This window comes from Gossypium raimondii, chromosome 1 (assembly GCF_025698545.1).
Source record: "Gossypium raimondii isolate GPD5lz chromosome 1, ASM2569854v1, whole genome shotgun sequence".
Taxonomy (NCBI): Eukaryota; Viridiplantae; Streptophyta; class Magnoliopsida; order Malvales; family Malvaceae; genus Gossypium; species Gossypium raimondii.
This window is the reverse complement of record NC_068565.1, coordinates 47,572,955-47,590,251: the sequence shown is the minus strand read 5'-3', so window position 1 is coordinate 47,590,251 and position 17,297 is coordinate 47,572,955. Positions and strand designations below refer to the sequence as shown.

Below are 17,297 nucleotides of genomic sequence, written 5' to 3'. Positions count from 1 at the left end.
ACTTTTGTATGGCATCACATCACTTACAAAAGTAGAATTCATAGCTCGAATAAAAAGTAAATAATATCTCTCGTTGACATTGTGTGGATTGTGAAAATGAAACACGGTCATGAGTCATTTGTCTAGGATAAATGATTAATCATTATTAATTGTAAGTAATAATAATTTTTATCGCGAAAGATACAATCGCTACCATAAAATAAAATGAATTGAATTACGCGAACGATTTTAATCTAAAAGGATTACGGATTGGCTTTCATGATGGTATGTAATAAGGATATTAATTATAACTTTTACTCGATTGACTCCTTAACTAAATAATTTTATAACTAATAGACAAAGAGCCAAAACCTAATTATAAATTATATAAACTCCAATTATATATGCCCGATCGATCATTCTGCTGACTCATCGTAACTCCGTCCTTATTGCATAATAAGAACTGATTAAATCTATAGTGAAAATGATGTATGATAAATAGATTATATCAGTCACTCTTTATAATAAATGTATTTCTTTGTTTTTTTTTATTAAAATAAGTATAAAACATATAAAAAAATAAATTTATAATGTTCATTTGATCGAATTAACCGAACTAGTAATAGCTTAATACATATTGTGTATAATATTATTTATTAAATTCAGTTAATTTGGTTAATTACCCGATTTCGAACCGAATTAACCGTTAATCGAAATTTCAAAAAACTTTTAATCAACCTCCGACTAAACTAGATCGATTAACAGACAAATTAACCAAATTAGATCAATTCGTTCAATTAATTCAATTTTAACTGAAATTTAAACACCCCTACCTTCAAGTACAATTATACTAAATATAAATAAACCACAATGAAAGTGGGATGGTGGCATCGCTCCATCTTAATCACCCACCTCCACTGACTTAGGGGCAAATTACATATAAAAGCCTTTTTTTTAAAAAAAATTTACCGAAATGGGCCCAGTATATAATTATTTATCGGAATGACCCAATTCCCCAAAAGCGCGTCCACGTCAGTGCGATGTCAGAGGACGTGGCAGAAAAACACGTCCCTGAGGAAGCGTTTTGCCTACGTGGATAGAAATTGCTCCCTCAAGGGCGCGTTTTCCTACTACATAAACGCTCCCCTGGGGATGCGTTTTGCCCGCGCGTAAACAGTACCAACGAATACTTTTTTGACAGTTGGTGACCCCCCAACGGTAAAATAAAAAAAACTATAAAAACCCCCCACCTTCATTTTTTTTCACAACTAAATCCTTTCTCTCTAATATTCTCTCAAATTCCTCTCAAATTCCTCTCAAATTTCTATTTAAAATAGCTTTAATTTTTTAATTATTTTTAAAAAAGTTTTAAAATTTTTTTTGAATTTTTTTTTAAATCGTAAAAATTTGCACCAATTTAGCAATGGCCGGAGAATTGATTCATCTTGATGATAAGCATATATCCGTCAAACAAATGAAAAATGTAAGTGTTAAATTTAATTTTTAAATATTATTTAAGATTTTTTTATTCATGCAATTTTAAATAATAATTATTTTATTATTTGTTATAAAAGTCTGTAGATTGGATATTACAATGCTATATCCGTAATATGCATGGTCCTCCATTACCGTTGGTAGAGAATTACCTGTGGGAGGCGGATTTTTGGCACATGGCGACGGTAGGCCGGGGATGCAAGTTGGACCCAAAACTTATCAGTGCGTTGATTGAGAGGTGGATACTCGAGACGCACACATTCCATCTTCCATCTTCCAATTTCAAAAAAATTATAATTAATTTAATTGACAAACCCTAAACCCTAATTCCTTATTTATTTAATTTTTTCTTCTTAAGCCCTAAACCCTAAAACACCAAAACCCTAACCCTAAACCCTAAACCAATAACCCAAAACCATCGCAGGAAACACGGGCAAAACGCGTCCCTGGGGAAGCGTTTTGCGTACTTGGTCTTAAAGCGCACCCTTGAGGGAGCGATTTCTGTCCACGTAGGCAAAACGCTTCCTCAGGGGCACGTTTTTCTGCGACGTCCCCTAACATCGCACTAACGTGGACGTGCTTTCGGGGAAATAGGGCTATTCTGGTAAATAATTATTTACCGGGCCCATTTCGATAAATTTAAAAAAAAGGGGCTTTTATATGTAATTTGCCCCTGACTTAGGCTAAATGAAATACTAGCCATTGATTTGTTTTATAATAACTTTTTATAAGTTAATTAAATAATTATATATATTATAAGTGGGGGAAGAAAGAGGTGGCTTTCATCATCTATGCTTCTCTTTATCACAGAAATTAAAAGAGAATAAAAAGCTCAACATTTCTCCTTCTATAAGGTAAAGTATTAGCTTTTCTTCAAGATTTTTATAGATTTCTCATGTGGAAACTTCATTCTAGCTGATCCATGAAATTAATTTTAGCTATTAAGTGAGATAAATCATGATACCAATGTTAAAGACCCAAACTCCATTTGATTATGTAAAGAGTATGGTAGGAATGAATTGGGTTAGTTTGAAATAAAACTAAATAATGTAAAAGTTTTAAGGTTAATAATTGAAATATTAGGGAATTATTTCTAAGGTATAAGAACTTTGAGATTTATTAGTAAATAATGACATGCCATGTTGAATTTATATATATAAAGGAAATTGTTGGTCATCTTTGATATAATCACCTTGGATTAGTTACGCACACTTAAATGCTAAGTTTGGTAAATGTGTGATAATGATTGGTAGGATAATTTGATGCATATGAAATTAGATATAAGTTAGTATAAGTTAAGTGTGTAATTGGTCGAAACTTGTATGTTTGGAAATGCTATTTTGACAATTTGGTTTGTTGGTAGTCGGATACATTGTTTATGTCTCCATACTTAATAACAAAAGTTCAAAATAAGGAAAGCATGTCTCGAGACATGATATTCAATGTTTCGAGACCCTAGTTAAGTTTTGATAGTTAAATTGGAATTGAGTCTTGATAAACATATTTGACCCCGAACAATAGTAGAATATGTTAGATGAAGTCGAACAACATCTCAATGTATGTATATGATCATGAATGACTAATTTGAATTATATGGAAAAATTCTATATTAAACTTAATGTATTTATTTTGAAATAGTCGGAATTGTTTTGGCAATGTAATGTGACGTCATGCATTTAGATCCGTGGATTAGGTCAAATGTGGGGCGTCAAAAAATATATAGTATGAATGCCAAAATTTAGATACGCAATACTAAGGGGAAACTCTGTTTAAATTTAGTGAAAATTTATTTGAGTTGTCTTTTTCAAACTCAAATAAATTTTATTTTCTTGTTTCTCTTGATTTAAATGTGTGAGATTATAATTGCTATCACCCGAGCAATTATAATTCAAAATTTGATTTTGGACCCTTACATAGAGGAATTGTTGGAAAAAATCTGATTTGAAAACGGTTTTCCTGTACAACGGAAAATTAAGAATTTGAAAACCGATTCAGTTTGTGATATTTATAGCAATAAATCCTAACTGAATTCATATTTGTATTTTTGGCCTAGTGGACGTTCGTTGTTCCCGACTTTTAACCAAATGATTTTCTCCGCTATTCTCGTACCACAAACTGCTTCGAGTGTGGGCTCAAACCAATTGAATCGAAACACAAAACTAGAAAAATAATTCTCTCTTTTATTTGGGGTGAAAATGGAAATACTCTCTTATTTAATAGAAACCGGTAGAATTGTTATTCTGAAAAAATATTTTTAATAGTTGAGAATAAATTCTCTCTATTTTTTGGCAGAGTAACAATCTCTTAAAGTTGTATTTAATGCCTACCAGTGTCATCTATTTATAAGAAGAGAAGGTAGAACCCTTGTTGAGTTGTAGTGTTTATTGCAAATAGAAAAACAACTTCCTATTTAGAGTAGGAGTGGGGTGAGCAACACATCCAAGTATTTCTACTGGGGTTGCTGCCCCCTTCATGTTATATAAGGGGTTTTGGGCCTCTATCACATCGGGTTTAATTATGAGTACTTCTTAGGTCTTTCGACTTAGTACTCTGTAATACGATCCAACCCGATTCAGTTTTTTTTTATTTTCCAAAATAAATTTTATTATTCTATATTAGATGATTTTCTCATCCCTATTTTACCCCCAATTAAATTTTAATGACTTTACCATCAGTAAAATTTTGACGATTTTGCTCTTGATAAAATTTTTGAGAAAATGTGTTTAATATTTCACAATTCAACATGTTCACTGTGATTAAATGATTTATTTTTATTTTGGATTTCAAAACAGCTCAAAAACAAACTCATTCTTCCAATCATTTTTAACTAATCCAAATGAATCATTATCATTTCCACTCCCATTTCCATTTTGGAAACCTATATTAATTTTTAAATGATTCCATTATTTCATTTCGGAAAGAACCATAATCATTCCTAAATGTTTCTTATTTCCTATTCATTTCTATTTAAACACACAATTCATTTCTGGTTTTAACGAGCTAGCGGTGGGACCGATTGATGTAATTAGGGCTCAAATGATTTATAATTAGGTTCTGATTTTTTTCTTATTAATTATAAGCTCATTTAGTCATGAACTCATTCCACTATAGTATCGTGACTGAGCTCTTCTTAATGACATACAATTATGAAAGCATCTACTCAGTGCTCATCCAATGATCTTGTTATAAGTGTGTGTTACCTTCAAAGGATATCCTTGATCTCTTTGGGATAATATCCGTTCTCCCAATATGATCCTATTTTATCTCATGGTAACCATTACATCTTCCATCATGAAAAGTCAATTACTATTAAATAGTAATCAAATAGTTCATCACAAAGATGAACGACCCATGACCATATTTACTTTTTATCAACTATGTAATACCAATGAGAAGATATCATTTACCCATGTTTTGGGTTATGAATTCCACTGTTGTGAATGACACTACATACTGCAGAAGTTGTACACCCAACGCACCAGCTTTCGATTCCTTATCTATTCGAACTCAGACTTTTACTTACATCAAAGTATACGAGTCACACATATATAGTCCGTCATCCACTAAGGATTTAGGTATGCCACACTATGAATGTCAAAAGTGAATAAATCCATAAACAAATTCAAGATCTATTCTACTTGGGTCTTGTTTGATGTTCAGTCAGTCACATCTATATTTCTATCTTTTGGGAGTCATCCGCTTCGATGCCCAAGACAAAACATTTCCCCAATTGTACTTAATAGATGACATATTAGTCTTTCAATCGGTTTATTCATTTTCGATTAGACTAATGACATGTTTAGGTTTGTCTACTAATACAAGCTGTCTTTTCATATTATGATCCGACCACATAATACCGTAGTATTAATTAAATATTAGACAACTAATGAGAAACTTTTGCTTCCATTTTGTTTTGTGTGCAAAAACCATATGAGTACAATATACAAAGTATTAATGTAATTCATGAATAATTTTGTTAACCAATCTGTTCGAAAAATTACAAATGTACTTAGATGAAAATAATATACTTAGGGCACTAGATCCAATAGGATGTTGATTGCCCTCTTTAGGAAGTTTTAATTTTTATCTTGTGTTTTGTTCTTTGAGTTAAATCCTCTTTGAGCATTTGAGAGTTCGAGAATAATAGAGAATATTATTTGATTAAAAACTTGAAGGGCTTGAAGGATTTGGACTTCATATTAGATTGTTTGACAAATTCGAGCACCTTCCCAAAGCTTACCTTGCAATTTGCCAAAGCTCAAAACACATTTACTCTTAATAAAAAAAATATACTATTTATAGGTGGTGTATTAATTTGCATTGAACACTTGATGAATTAATCTCTATAAGTGTGAAGTGAAATAGTTTCTTTAAGGTTTGTGGTAAAATCTCTAAAGCACTCATGAAAATCTAGGCATGCTTATAGTCTATTAGCGCACAACTATGTTGGAAAGCAAAATTATAAGTATAGTATAATTAATGAGAATTTTAATTTACATGACAATTCTTATTTCATGGAAACTTCATGGAAACTTAAAGTTTTACTAAATATCAGTTTATAATCTAAAAAAAATAGAATTAGTGCATTATATTTAAGAAAAATAATACTTGGCTAAAATTTATCTATTGTTCTTTTGAAATATAGAAATTAAAAGCATTTCAAATAATTTATTCACCTTTTCCTGTCTATTTATAGGACATAATGGTTTATTAGGTTTATAAGAACAGGGGTAAAGGAAGGGCTCCCACTAGAAATTGGGCCGAAAAGGTCGAAAAAGTCAGTGTAGTGTAAATTGATGGATTTTTTTCAATTAAATTTTTATATAAACCAAAAGACTTAACTCGAAGAGCTCATTTTTTTCTCTACAACACTAGTCATTATTTCCCATAATTTTCCCTCGAGGATTAATGATTTTGACTAACTATTGCTTAACAAATTTTTATAGTTATAAATATTATATATAAGTAGTTTTAGAGAAGTCTTTAGTTGTCGATTGGATATATCTCGATTGACATTAACATTATTGTCAATGTAGGAGGAAGTGAGTTTGAATGCGCTGAAACGTATTATTCTCTTATTTAAGTGTTGGAGAAGAGCTATGCCTAGTTAATCAATTGATTATTTATATAATTTTTTTCGGATTGATTTTTCTATTTGATGGTATGTATATTTTCTAATCATGTGCGTATTGAATTATTAAAATGGTCAGCTTGCAATCGAAGTTGCTATATACAGTAAGCACTATTGAAATCTTATTATCTTAGACTTTCATCTTTAACACTTCTAACACGGTATTTAAAACATGATTGGACATCTAATTGAAAAAAAAAATCATTAACATAATTACAGTATGTTCAAGCTCAAATGACCTTACCTGCCCGCTAGGTCCGTAAATGGATTGAGTTGGCTGCCTTTAAGAGAGTAATCCATTTGAGTGAAAGATTGGGGCATAGCTGGCCACACAAATGAAGGCCTCTCTTGAGGCACCTCAGGTGGATCAATTTCCCCCAAAAGAACCTGCAAAACAGCTCTCATACAAGGCCTGTAATGTGGGTTCGGATGGCAACATGCCAATCCTAGAATCAGCACACGCTCGGCTTCATTCTCGACGAAGTTCCCATCCATCCTGGCATCCACCGCGGCAGTTATCTTCCCGTTCTTATAGTGTTCCCATAGCCAATTGACGATGCTATTGTTGTAATTGTTTTGCTCGCTTTTGTTACCAGGTTTCCTCCCGCAAACAACTTCCAAGATAAGAACGCCGAAGGAATAGACATCGGTTTCCACCGTTGCTCTGCTGATAAGAAAGGTTTCCGGAGCCATATAACCTGGTGTGCCAGCAATCTCTATGGTGGAATGATAAGGCTTCTCTTTTTCATGAATGGTTCGAGCCAACCCGAAATCCCCTAGCTTAGCGATGAACTCTGAGTCCAACATTATGTTGCTGGCTTTTATGTCACGGTGCAGTACCCGCTTTTGACAACCATTGTGAAGATACTCGAGTGCTTGAGCTGCCCCTCGTATTATATTTTGCCTTTGCTCCCAATTCAATCTCGATTCCACCATGCTTGCTTTTTCATCACAAAATATGAACTTATCAAGGCTTCCATTTGGCATGTATTCGTATACAAGAAGGAGCTCACGCCTTTCATAGCACCACCCGATCAACTTCACGAGATTTTTGTGGTTGAGGTTGCCAATTGTTGTTACTTCCGCTATGAATTCTTGCTTACCTTGATTTGATTTCTTCGACACTCTTTTGACAGCTACTTCCTTGTTTCCCCATGACCCTTTGTACACAGTTCCAAATCCACCTTTCCCAAGCTTGTTCTTGGGGCTGAAGTTGCCAGTTGCTTGTTTCAATTCACTGAATCGAAACTTCTTTGGAGCAAAATCCGATCGTCTAATCTCATCTTCTATATTTCTTTGCGCACCTTCAAAATCCTCCTCAATGGGGCCTGTTCTCCGATACAAGTATAAAAGAACCCCCATAAACAACACCAGAATCACTACTGGAATCATTATCCAAGCTACCCACAACAAGTTCCCCTCTCCTCCGAGACCGGTTCCGGAAAACTCCCAGGATTTGACACAGTTCAGCTGAGTCTCATTGCTTGTTGAAGCAGAGAATCCAACAAACACCTTCTTTGGAAGATAGCTAGAAAGATCAAGACGCTGAGAAAGCACAAGAGTCTCATTTACCCTCACAGTCAAGTTTTGGCCATCATATTGAAGAAGAACCGATAAATCATGATTTCCTGAAATATTAAAACCAAAGTGAGTTAAAGAAACTGAGGCGTTGGAGTTTATGCTATTTATGTCCAAGCCAATATGATTATCATCCAAGTCCTGATCATCGCTCTTCCTTGTGTCGAACTCCACCGCCACCACGGGGGAACCTTTCGGATCCGAGTTCACAATCCCAAGCCATTTCCCTGTGCTGTTGGGTGGAAGAGTAGAATTCCCAGCTATTATAAACGCTAGGCCTTCACCCCCAGGAGATGTTATTTTTTTGATATTGAGGACAAAGGTTGTATTGAAAGAAGCAATGGTGTGACTGTCTTTCCACAATCTAAAAGGTTTCTTATACACGGCTCGGCCCGATTTGTTCTCAATGGAATTTCCTTGATGATCGGGGGTAACTTGGAGGGCATGCTCTACTATGGAAGAATTGCTCAAGATAAGCTGCTTCATATGATCTATCTCGAATGTTGAAAATTTAAACCTAAAGCTGCTTACTTGAATGGAACAATGAATGAGGAAGACTAGTAGGATTAAAAAGTAGGGTGGTAGTGGTGAAGAACGCATGTTGCTAGCAAAACAAGGGAATAATGGATTCTGCTTTTCGTAAAATGTTTTATGATGAATGACAATATGAAAATGGAGGGGAGTTTTGTGTTTTTTATAAGTAAAATGAAATTAAATGATGTTCGGTCAATCATCCAATTTCCTTGTATTTTCTCTTTTTCTCCTCATTCTAGGCTTAATTTTGATTAATATTTTTCAACTCTTTGAAATAGTTGGAGTACCAACATTCCCTAAAATTTCCTTCTTAAGATTTTTCAACATTGCACTTGCTATTTATAAATAATTGATTTTAGATCGATTTAATTTCAAATATTTTTAAATTAGGTTGGATATTATTTTTCTTAAATAATTATTTAATACACAAGCGATACAAATTTATATTTTATTTTAAAAACTTCAATAATGTGTATCAAACAATAAGCTTATTACATATAGTTATAATATTCGATTCTTAAATTAGATTCAACTGTTCATTTTCTTGCCCTAATAACAATGAAATTAACGCAATTCAAACTCTAACCATATTTAGGGCAATGAACATATTAACCATTAAACTAACGAGCTCAAATCATATCAATTTAAGTAGCATTAAAATATAAATCATATCGGACTAAATTTTACAATAGGTTAATACTTTCCAGGTTGACCAAAAAACACACACTATAATCTCGATTCAACTACAAGCCCAGATTACTAATGGAAGGAAGAGCTTCTGGCTATCGAGAAAGCCCTGCTTGAAGAAAAGGCTACTGCCCTTAGTCCTACTGCCCTCCCGGGCAGGGGCATAGATGCCAAACAAACCTGACCCCTATCTATCGTCGTAGAAGCTGTTCCTAGGAAAGATTATGGTTCTCGGGTATCCAATCAATTAATACCCCAAAATTGTACTAAAAACAATTAAAGCTATTCAAATAGGGGATGCTTTTTATGGCATCAATGTAAAAAAAAAAATTTATGAAAGAAAAAAATGACAAAAAAATAAAAAATGGAAGTTTATATATAAATTTTAAAAGATGCAAAACGTATCCTTCAAAAATAACAAAATAAAAAATAATTCAATATAAAATTTTAATGATTTAATAAAATGAATTCATATTTCAATTAATTAAATTAAAATATAATTCATATTTTAATTGCAATTTTCATAAAATAATATACATTGTGTAGACTTAAAATTCCAATAATAATCAAATTTCATAGCTCTCTAAAGTTTAGGAGAAAATATAAAATAATAATTGTAATTTTTGAATGAAAAGTTTAATTTACTGCTAGACAAATTTAATGTCATATCTTAAAAATCAGGTTAGTAAAATTGGGTTAGTGGATCGAATACCGAAATTAGGTTCATAATAATAATTAGGTAAAAATATTAAAATAATAATCGAGACTAAAAATTTAAGTATGGAAATTAAAATTAAGTGTTTGATTATTAGTTAATTTAAAATGGATTTTAAATACGAAGCTGGATTTGAAAATAATTGAAGAAATGAGTTTTAATTAAATTAGGACTGATTTGAAAAAGATTGGAAATCCAAAGTGGTCAAAAGGGCAATTGTCCAATTTTTTAAAATTGGTTTGCTATTTAATCAACAATCCCTCACTTCCCTCCATCTTTTCCATTTGAAAATTTTCCTAAATTCTCAATCCAAATTTTTCTCTCAAATTAGCCAAATTTCTAAGAAAATTGATGTTTACTTCACCAATTTCTTCAGATCTCTTCTCATGTTCATCATCGAAGTAGGATCTGCAACTCGTAGATTTTCAAAATTAAGGTAATGTTCTGATTTCTATTATTAAAATTAAGCATGTTATTTCAAATTGAGTTTTAATTTATTATAATGAGATTTTAATAGATCTAATGCTTTCTAATCGAAACATGATCTAGAAATGATGAAATCAAATATAGTAAACCTATTGTTTTAGATTGATTTTAGACTTATTTTGAACTAATTACCATGTTTATAAACTCAATTTTATAGATCGTTAAAGAAATTTTATGAATTGAACATTTTCCTCTTTTAAAATGTTCTTGAAAGTTAAGTTTTTGGAAAAGTTAAATCGATAAATTAGATGAAATTGATGGCTTAGATATATAATTACATAATATTTAGGATGTTTGAAAACAAATTCGAGGATTAAAAATGAATATTAAGTGTTAAAACCTCTTATTTCGATAAAACGAGTTAGATTTCGATATTGAGAAAGTAGACTGTAGATTTGTGATTTTGCTATGGTTTGAATGCGATTAAGGCTGTAAATAATGAGTGTGTAATGTGTTAATTATGTATGAAAAGTTCCGAATCAATCGGGAGCTTCTACGAGCAAGGAAAAGGGCAAAAAAAACCCTACCTAAACACCTATCCTAAGTTTCGAGTGTAAGTATCCCTATTTGATCTATTATCGTTATGCAAATCATGTCTATGAGATGTGATATGCTATGTGAGTTATAATGAAATGTCAATGAAAATGTTATGTGTTTATGACTGAATATGATATGAGTCTTGCTGATTTTATGAACACTATATAAGATCTATACGATATGGCTTTTTGAGCATTTTGTGAGCACTTGAAAGTGCATTATATGAGATTTGTTTATGTGATATGAACATAAGTTATATGATATGTGAAAGTGTGCATAAAAAAGTAAATATATGTGTTTAAAATGGATATGTTGGCATTGCGATCTCTTGGAACCATTGGATATAGTTGGCATGCCATAGGATTGTAAGTACTCATCATTTTATGTTTATGTTTGGGCGTTGAGGCCCAAGATATGTTGGAGGGATAAAGGAATGTTGAGCTTAGCTCTATTCATCGGGATATGTTGGTTGTGCTTAGAGAGTTTTAGCAATGTGCTACACTTCATGGGATATGCTAGACTCTTTGAGTTCTTGGTTGTGTTTGGAGATCAGTGTATCCGATGCTTTATGTTTTATACATGTTTCATGGACACTAAATGCCAATTAAGCTTTGTGCTATGCCATGTAATAATTTTATCGTATGCATACCATTAAGCTTGATATTGTGGCTTGTTTGTGGCATTCATGTGCACTCACCGAGCTTAATTATGCTCACACTCTTTAACAAATATGTTGTAGAAAAGTAGTTGAATCAAGAGGAGAAGTAAGCCTTCCAAGTGATCCAAAGCAAGGCGATATAACTTTGAGCAGGTGATATGATTTCAACTTCAATAAGGAAGGCAATGTGGGACCTTACCTGAGGGATTAGACTTAACATTTCTTGGTTTGTAGATGGACTTTTTATGGACTGTTTAAGGACTTTTATAATTGGTTTTTGATCATGTGAATGCTTGAGAATTTTGATTGTGATGATGTAAGTTATGTTGGTTTGAGTTGCATGTTAAATTGGTATGTCAATTCGTGAATATGGATGTGGATGATTTTACTGCATGCTAGTTGTTGAGGCAAGTTTTAAAATAACCTATTTGGAGGAAATAGACCTATACTGCACCTAGAAATACATGTGATGCAAAATTGGTATGTTAGTAAATGGTTTGTGGAGTTAGGAAATGCATGCTAGTATAGCAAATTAATTGAGATGTTAAATACGGTTATGGCATGTTAGTGTGAATGAGCATGATGTGTATGATTTATGTATGCTATATGCCATACTGAATTAGAGAAATTAGGCCGAATGCACAAAATGGTATGCTTGGTAATGTGTCAAAGTGCCGTAGGTAATTGTTGGGCTGTTTTCTGTAGAAATTGTAGACGACATCGCGACAAGGGATTGATGTTGGGACGCCAAAAGTCGCGTGGTCGCGACTTGACATGACATATTAGGTGTTTGAATCATGTTTTGTTAGTTTTGCTAATTAGTCTTGGTTTTTATGCAAAGAAATTGGATACCTTAAATACCATAAAATGATTTGAAAATTTGCATGATTAAATTTTAATGGATTAATTTCATAATTAAATGAGTTTTTCGAATATTTTTCCATGGTTACGTTTTAGTCCTTAAACCTTCGTACTAAAATTAAATGAGTTTCACTTATCGGTTTTAAATGATTCTTCCATATATCATCTTAAATGAAATGGCATGAGCTGTATGCATGCCAAATTCGTTTATTTATGAATGTTTTTTCTTGATGCATGTTAAATGACAAATTTGCCTTGATGATGTTTTTGATATATTTCCCTAGATTAAGCATGTTTTAGGGTTTATATGTTTATCTTGTACTATATGATTGATTCATACATATATATACATGTTGTGAGGTGTGATTGGTGGTCTGTAGTCACGCAAGTGACTAGTGTGATCTTCTGAATTCAAGTCGGACTGTCCCTGCCAGGTTTGGGGTGCCACATTTGATAAATCATGAAACTTAAAATTCAAAGGAAAAATGATACTTCTGTAATTTCTTTAAATCTAGTATTAGTAATTTTATATATGACACAATATATATATATATATATATCTAATTTTGTGTCTGAATTATTTTCAACAAAAATACTTAACAATAATTAATAAATAATAGAATACATGACGTTGTAATTTCTTAAATATTTGTTTTTGTTTTCCTTTTCCTTTCAAATTTGTAAAATGAGAGGAAGGACTAATTGAGGAAGACGATAACTTTGCAAGGAAAGGAAATATAATAGAAAAGGTAATTTTAAAGTAAAATAATATTTAATTTTATTCATAGATTTAATTTTGATTTTAATGGTTAAAATTGTAATACTCACACTAATTTAAGTGAATCCCTCGTTTTATTTATCTTATATATAATCTCTAAAAATGGAAGCAATCCTAAGTGTAATTTAACTTGAAAATTTACTAAGTGCCATCTTATATATAGTATGATTCTTTTCGCTGAAAACCAATTAAATGAAAAATAATTTCTATATAATAATTATTCAATCTAATCATACTTATATCACAATTAATTTATATATCACTTGTCTGAAAATATTGAAAACAAAAATGGAAGACATTGAAATTGAAATGTATATTTTTATATGTTGAAAACTCCAATGTATATTATTTCACGCAATACCTTAGTTACTAATACAAGTATATATATTTGGTATACCCTTAACTATCTAGATTAAGTAGTAACCTCATGAATGGTGTGAGTACAACCGAACAAATCCTACTTACTAACCAACACAAAAAACTCTTACCATAACGTCACATCAAGAGTGACGTTAGACACACTATAGCACACCGCCCTAATTAGATCTATATCATCAAATCATTTGATTACTTGACTCTAACCTACCAATAATAGCTTGACACATGATGCCTAGATATATATATATATATATATATAAAGGTCTGGAGCAACCAAACAACAAGGAGATCTTTGCTACCCACTTCTTTTTACTCCTCACTTTCTCCTCATCTTTCTCATCCTCATCTCTATCTTACCTAAATTACTATAAACATTTTCATGGAAACATATATTAAATCAATGTTATATTTTCAACATATATATCAACAAGTGTTGCACTCTTGATTTGTTTTATAATATTTTTATTAGTTAATTATATAATTTATAACTAATTAATTATATTAGAAGTGGGGAGAAAGAGGTGGCTTTCATCATCTATGCTTCTCTTTATCACCGAAATTAGAGGAGAATAAAAGCTCAACATTTCTCCTTCTATAAGGTAAAGTATTAGTTTTTTCTTCAAGATTTTATAGATTTCTCATGTGGAAACTTCATTCTAGCTGATCCATGAAATTAATTTTAGTTTAGTTATTAAGTGAGATAAATCATGATACCATTGTTAAAGACTTAAACTTCATAAATTTGAAAGTACGAGATATATGATAATTACACTTGATTATGGTAGGAATGAATTGGGTTAGTTTGAAATAAAACTAAATAATATAAAAGTTTTAAGTTTAATAATTGAAATATTAGGGACTTATTTCTAAGGTATAAGAACTTTGAAATTTATTAGTAAATAATGATAGGTTAAGATATTTAATGAATAGATATGAAGTCGGATTTAGTTTTGATCAGGTAAATTATAAAATACGAAAATTTCAGATATTAGTAAAATAAAAAACTTATTTAAAATGTGTGTAAAATGAATTTAATTTGTATGTATGTATGTTGATAATTTAATAATGTTTCGATGCTTAGTAAATCGAACGAGGTTGAAAACGATGTTGGAATGTCGCGAAACAACGAATATCGAATTTAGTTTGTGCTAATTCAACTTGTCTGTACGCATAATTTTATTAAATATATAGAATAATTAATTAAATTGTTGGCGCTTAAAGGCAAGTATTAGTATGATATGCCATGTCAATTTGAATGTATATCAAGGAAATTGTTGATCATCTTTGGTATAATTGGCTTGGATTGGGTATCTACACTTAATGCTAAGTTTGATAAATGTGTAACCATGATTGGTAGGATATAATTATAATTTAATGTATATGAACTTAGTTATAACTTAGCATAAGCTAAGTGCGTAATTGGTTTTAGGCAGTTTAGTTTGTTGGTCTCGAGACATGGTGGTCATGTCTTGATATCTCAATAACAAAAGTGATCATTTCAAGTGTATCTGGGTAATAGTCTCGAGACATGTTGAGCATGTCTCTAGATAATAGCAGCTAAATCTTGAGACACCTGAACATCGAACTTAAAAGTCCAAAATAGGAGAAGCATGCCTCAAGATACGTTCCTCAGTGTTTCGAGACCCTAGTTAAGTTTTGATTGTTGAATTGGAATCAAGTCTTGATAAACGTATTTGACCCCGAATAATCCCAAAATATGTTAGATGAAGTCGAACAACATCTCAATGAATGTATATGGTTTCTATGACAATTAATTTGAATTGTATGAAAAAAATTTATATTAAACTTAATGTATTTATACTAAAATAGTCTTTGTTGCTCTGGCAATGTAATATGATGTTACACATTTATATCTGTGGATTAGGTTAGATATGGGGTGTCACAAAATATATATTATGAGTGCCAAAATTTATATACATAATACTGAGGAAACTCTATTTAAATTTAGTAAAAACTTATTTGAGTTGTCCTTTTCTAACTTAAATAATTTTATTTTCTTGTTTTTCTTGTTCTAATTTGTGAGATTATAATTGCTATCACCCAAGCAATTATAATACAAATTTAAAAGTTGAATTTTGATTTTGGACCCCTACATAGAGGAAGATGATTGCCTTTTTTGGGAAGTCTTAATTTTTATCTTGTGTTCGGTTCTTTGAGTTAAAGTTTTCTTTAAGCATTTAAGTGTTTAAGAATAGTAGATAAGATCATTTGATTAAAAACTTGAAGGATTTAGATTTCAGATTGAATTGTTCGACAAATCCGAGCACCTTCCTAAAGCTTACCTTGCAATTTCTCTAGAGCTTGGAACATATGTACTCTTAATCAAATGTATACCATTTATAGGTGGTGTATTAATTTACATTGAACGCTTAATGGATTAATCTATATGAGTGTGAGTTGGATTGTTTCTATGAGGCTAGTGGTAAAATCTCTAAAGCACTCATGAAGATCCAGGTATGCTCATGATCTATTAGAGAAACTGCAACTTTATCAGAAAGCAATATTATAGGTCTAATGTGATTAAAGAAAATTTTAATTTACATTGATAAATTCACGAAAACTTAAAGTTTTATTAATTATTAAGTAAATTATATTTTATTTTTTAGTTTCAATTTATAATCTAAAAGACATTAGAATTAATGCATTATATCAAAGAAAATAGACTGTTTTTTTTTTTGTTTAAATATGTGGGATTTTAGGAATTAAAAGCATTTTAAAACAAATTATTCACATTACTTATATAGACCTTTTCCTTTCTATTTATAAGCCATAATGGTAAAGGAAGGGCCCCCGCACGAAATTGAGTCCAAAACATCGGTGTAGTGTAGATCGATGGATTTTTTTCCAACAAATGCAAAAGAATGGTGCTTGTTATTTCTTGGAACTGGATCAATGCAAGAAATAATTTATTACGAGTTGTTGAGGGATTTTTATAAGACGTTCATCTCAACATGTTTAGTAAGAGTTTACCACTTGAGTTAGTGAACCGAAGTGATAGCTACCTTACATACAAATAGGACAGGGTTTAAATAAATATAAATGTTGAAAATTTCTTTAAAAAGTGATCATATGCACCACCGTATGGTTTTTTTTTTTTTACATATTTGATGAGATATTCTTATTTTATTAAACCATTTGACTATATGTAAACTTCTTACGAAAAAAATCTGAAAATAAAATTTAATATTCTAATTGATTTCTCTTTTTGTCAGTTTTTCTATTTTATGGCGATCCACATTTATCATGTATATTTTCTAATGATGTGCGATTTATTGAGTTATTAAATTATTGATTGCGTTTGTTGCTTCATGCTCAACACTTTTGTTTCGAGTTACTGTTTTGGTCAACTTATCATCATTTTTTTTTCCAAGTGTTTTGTAAGCTCATTAAGAAAATTTACTTTGTTACAAGTTTTAAACTGTTCGATACATAAGGCGAGTATTGAACCTTCATCCATAAC

At 31.2% G+C, this 17,297-nt stretch overlaps 1 protein-coding gene across 1 annotated transcript; it reads right to left on the bottom strand.

The window, feature by feature from the left end:
* Positions 1 to 6,704: 6,704 nt before the first annotated feature.
* On the bottom strand, positions 6,705 to 8,937 carry LOC105784900 (probable L-type lectin-domain containing receptor kinase S.5). The gene has a single exon (XM_012610817.2). It carries the CDS (start codon positions 8,780 to 8,782, stop codon positions 6,845 to 6,847), a length of 1,938 nt encoding a protein of 645 aa, XP_012466271.2. The 5' UTR covers positions 8,783 to 8,937; the 3' UTR covers positions 6,705 to 6,844.
* Positions 8,938 to 17,297: the final 8,360 nt, after the last annotated feature.

Excerpts from the sequence above, each read along its gene's own strand:
- LOC105784900 (XM_012610817.2), bottom strand. The coding sequence starts at position 8,782 with ATGCGTTCTTCACCACTACCACCCTACTTTTTAATCCTACTAGTCTTC.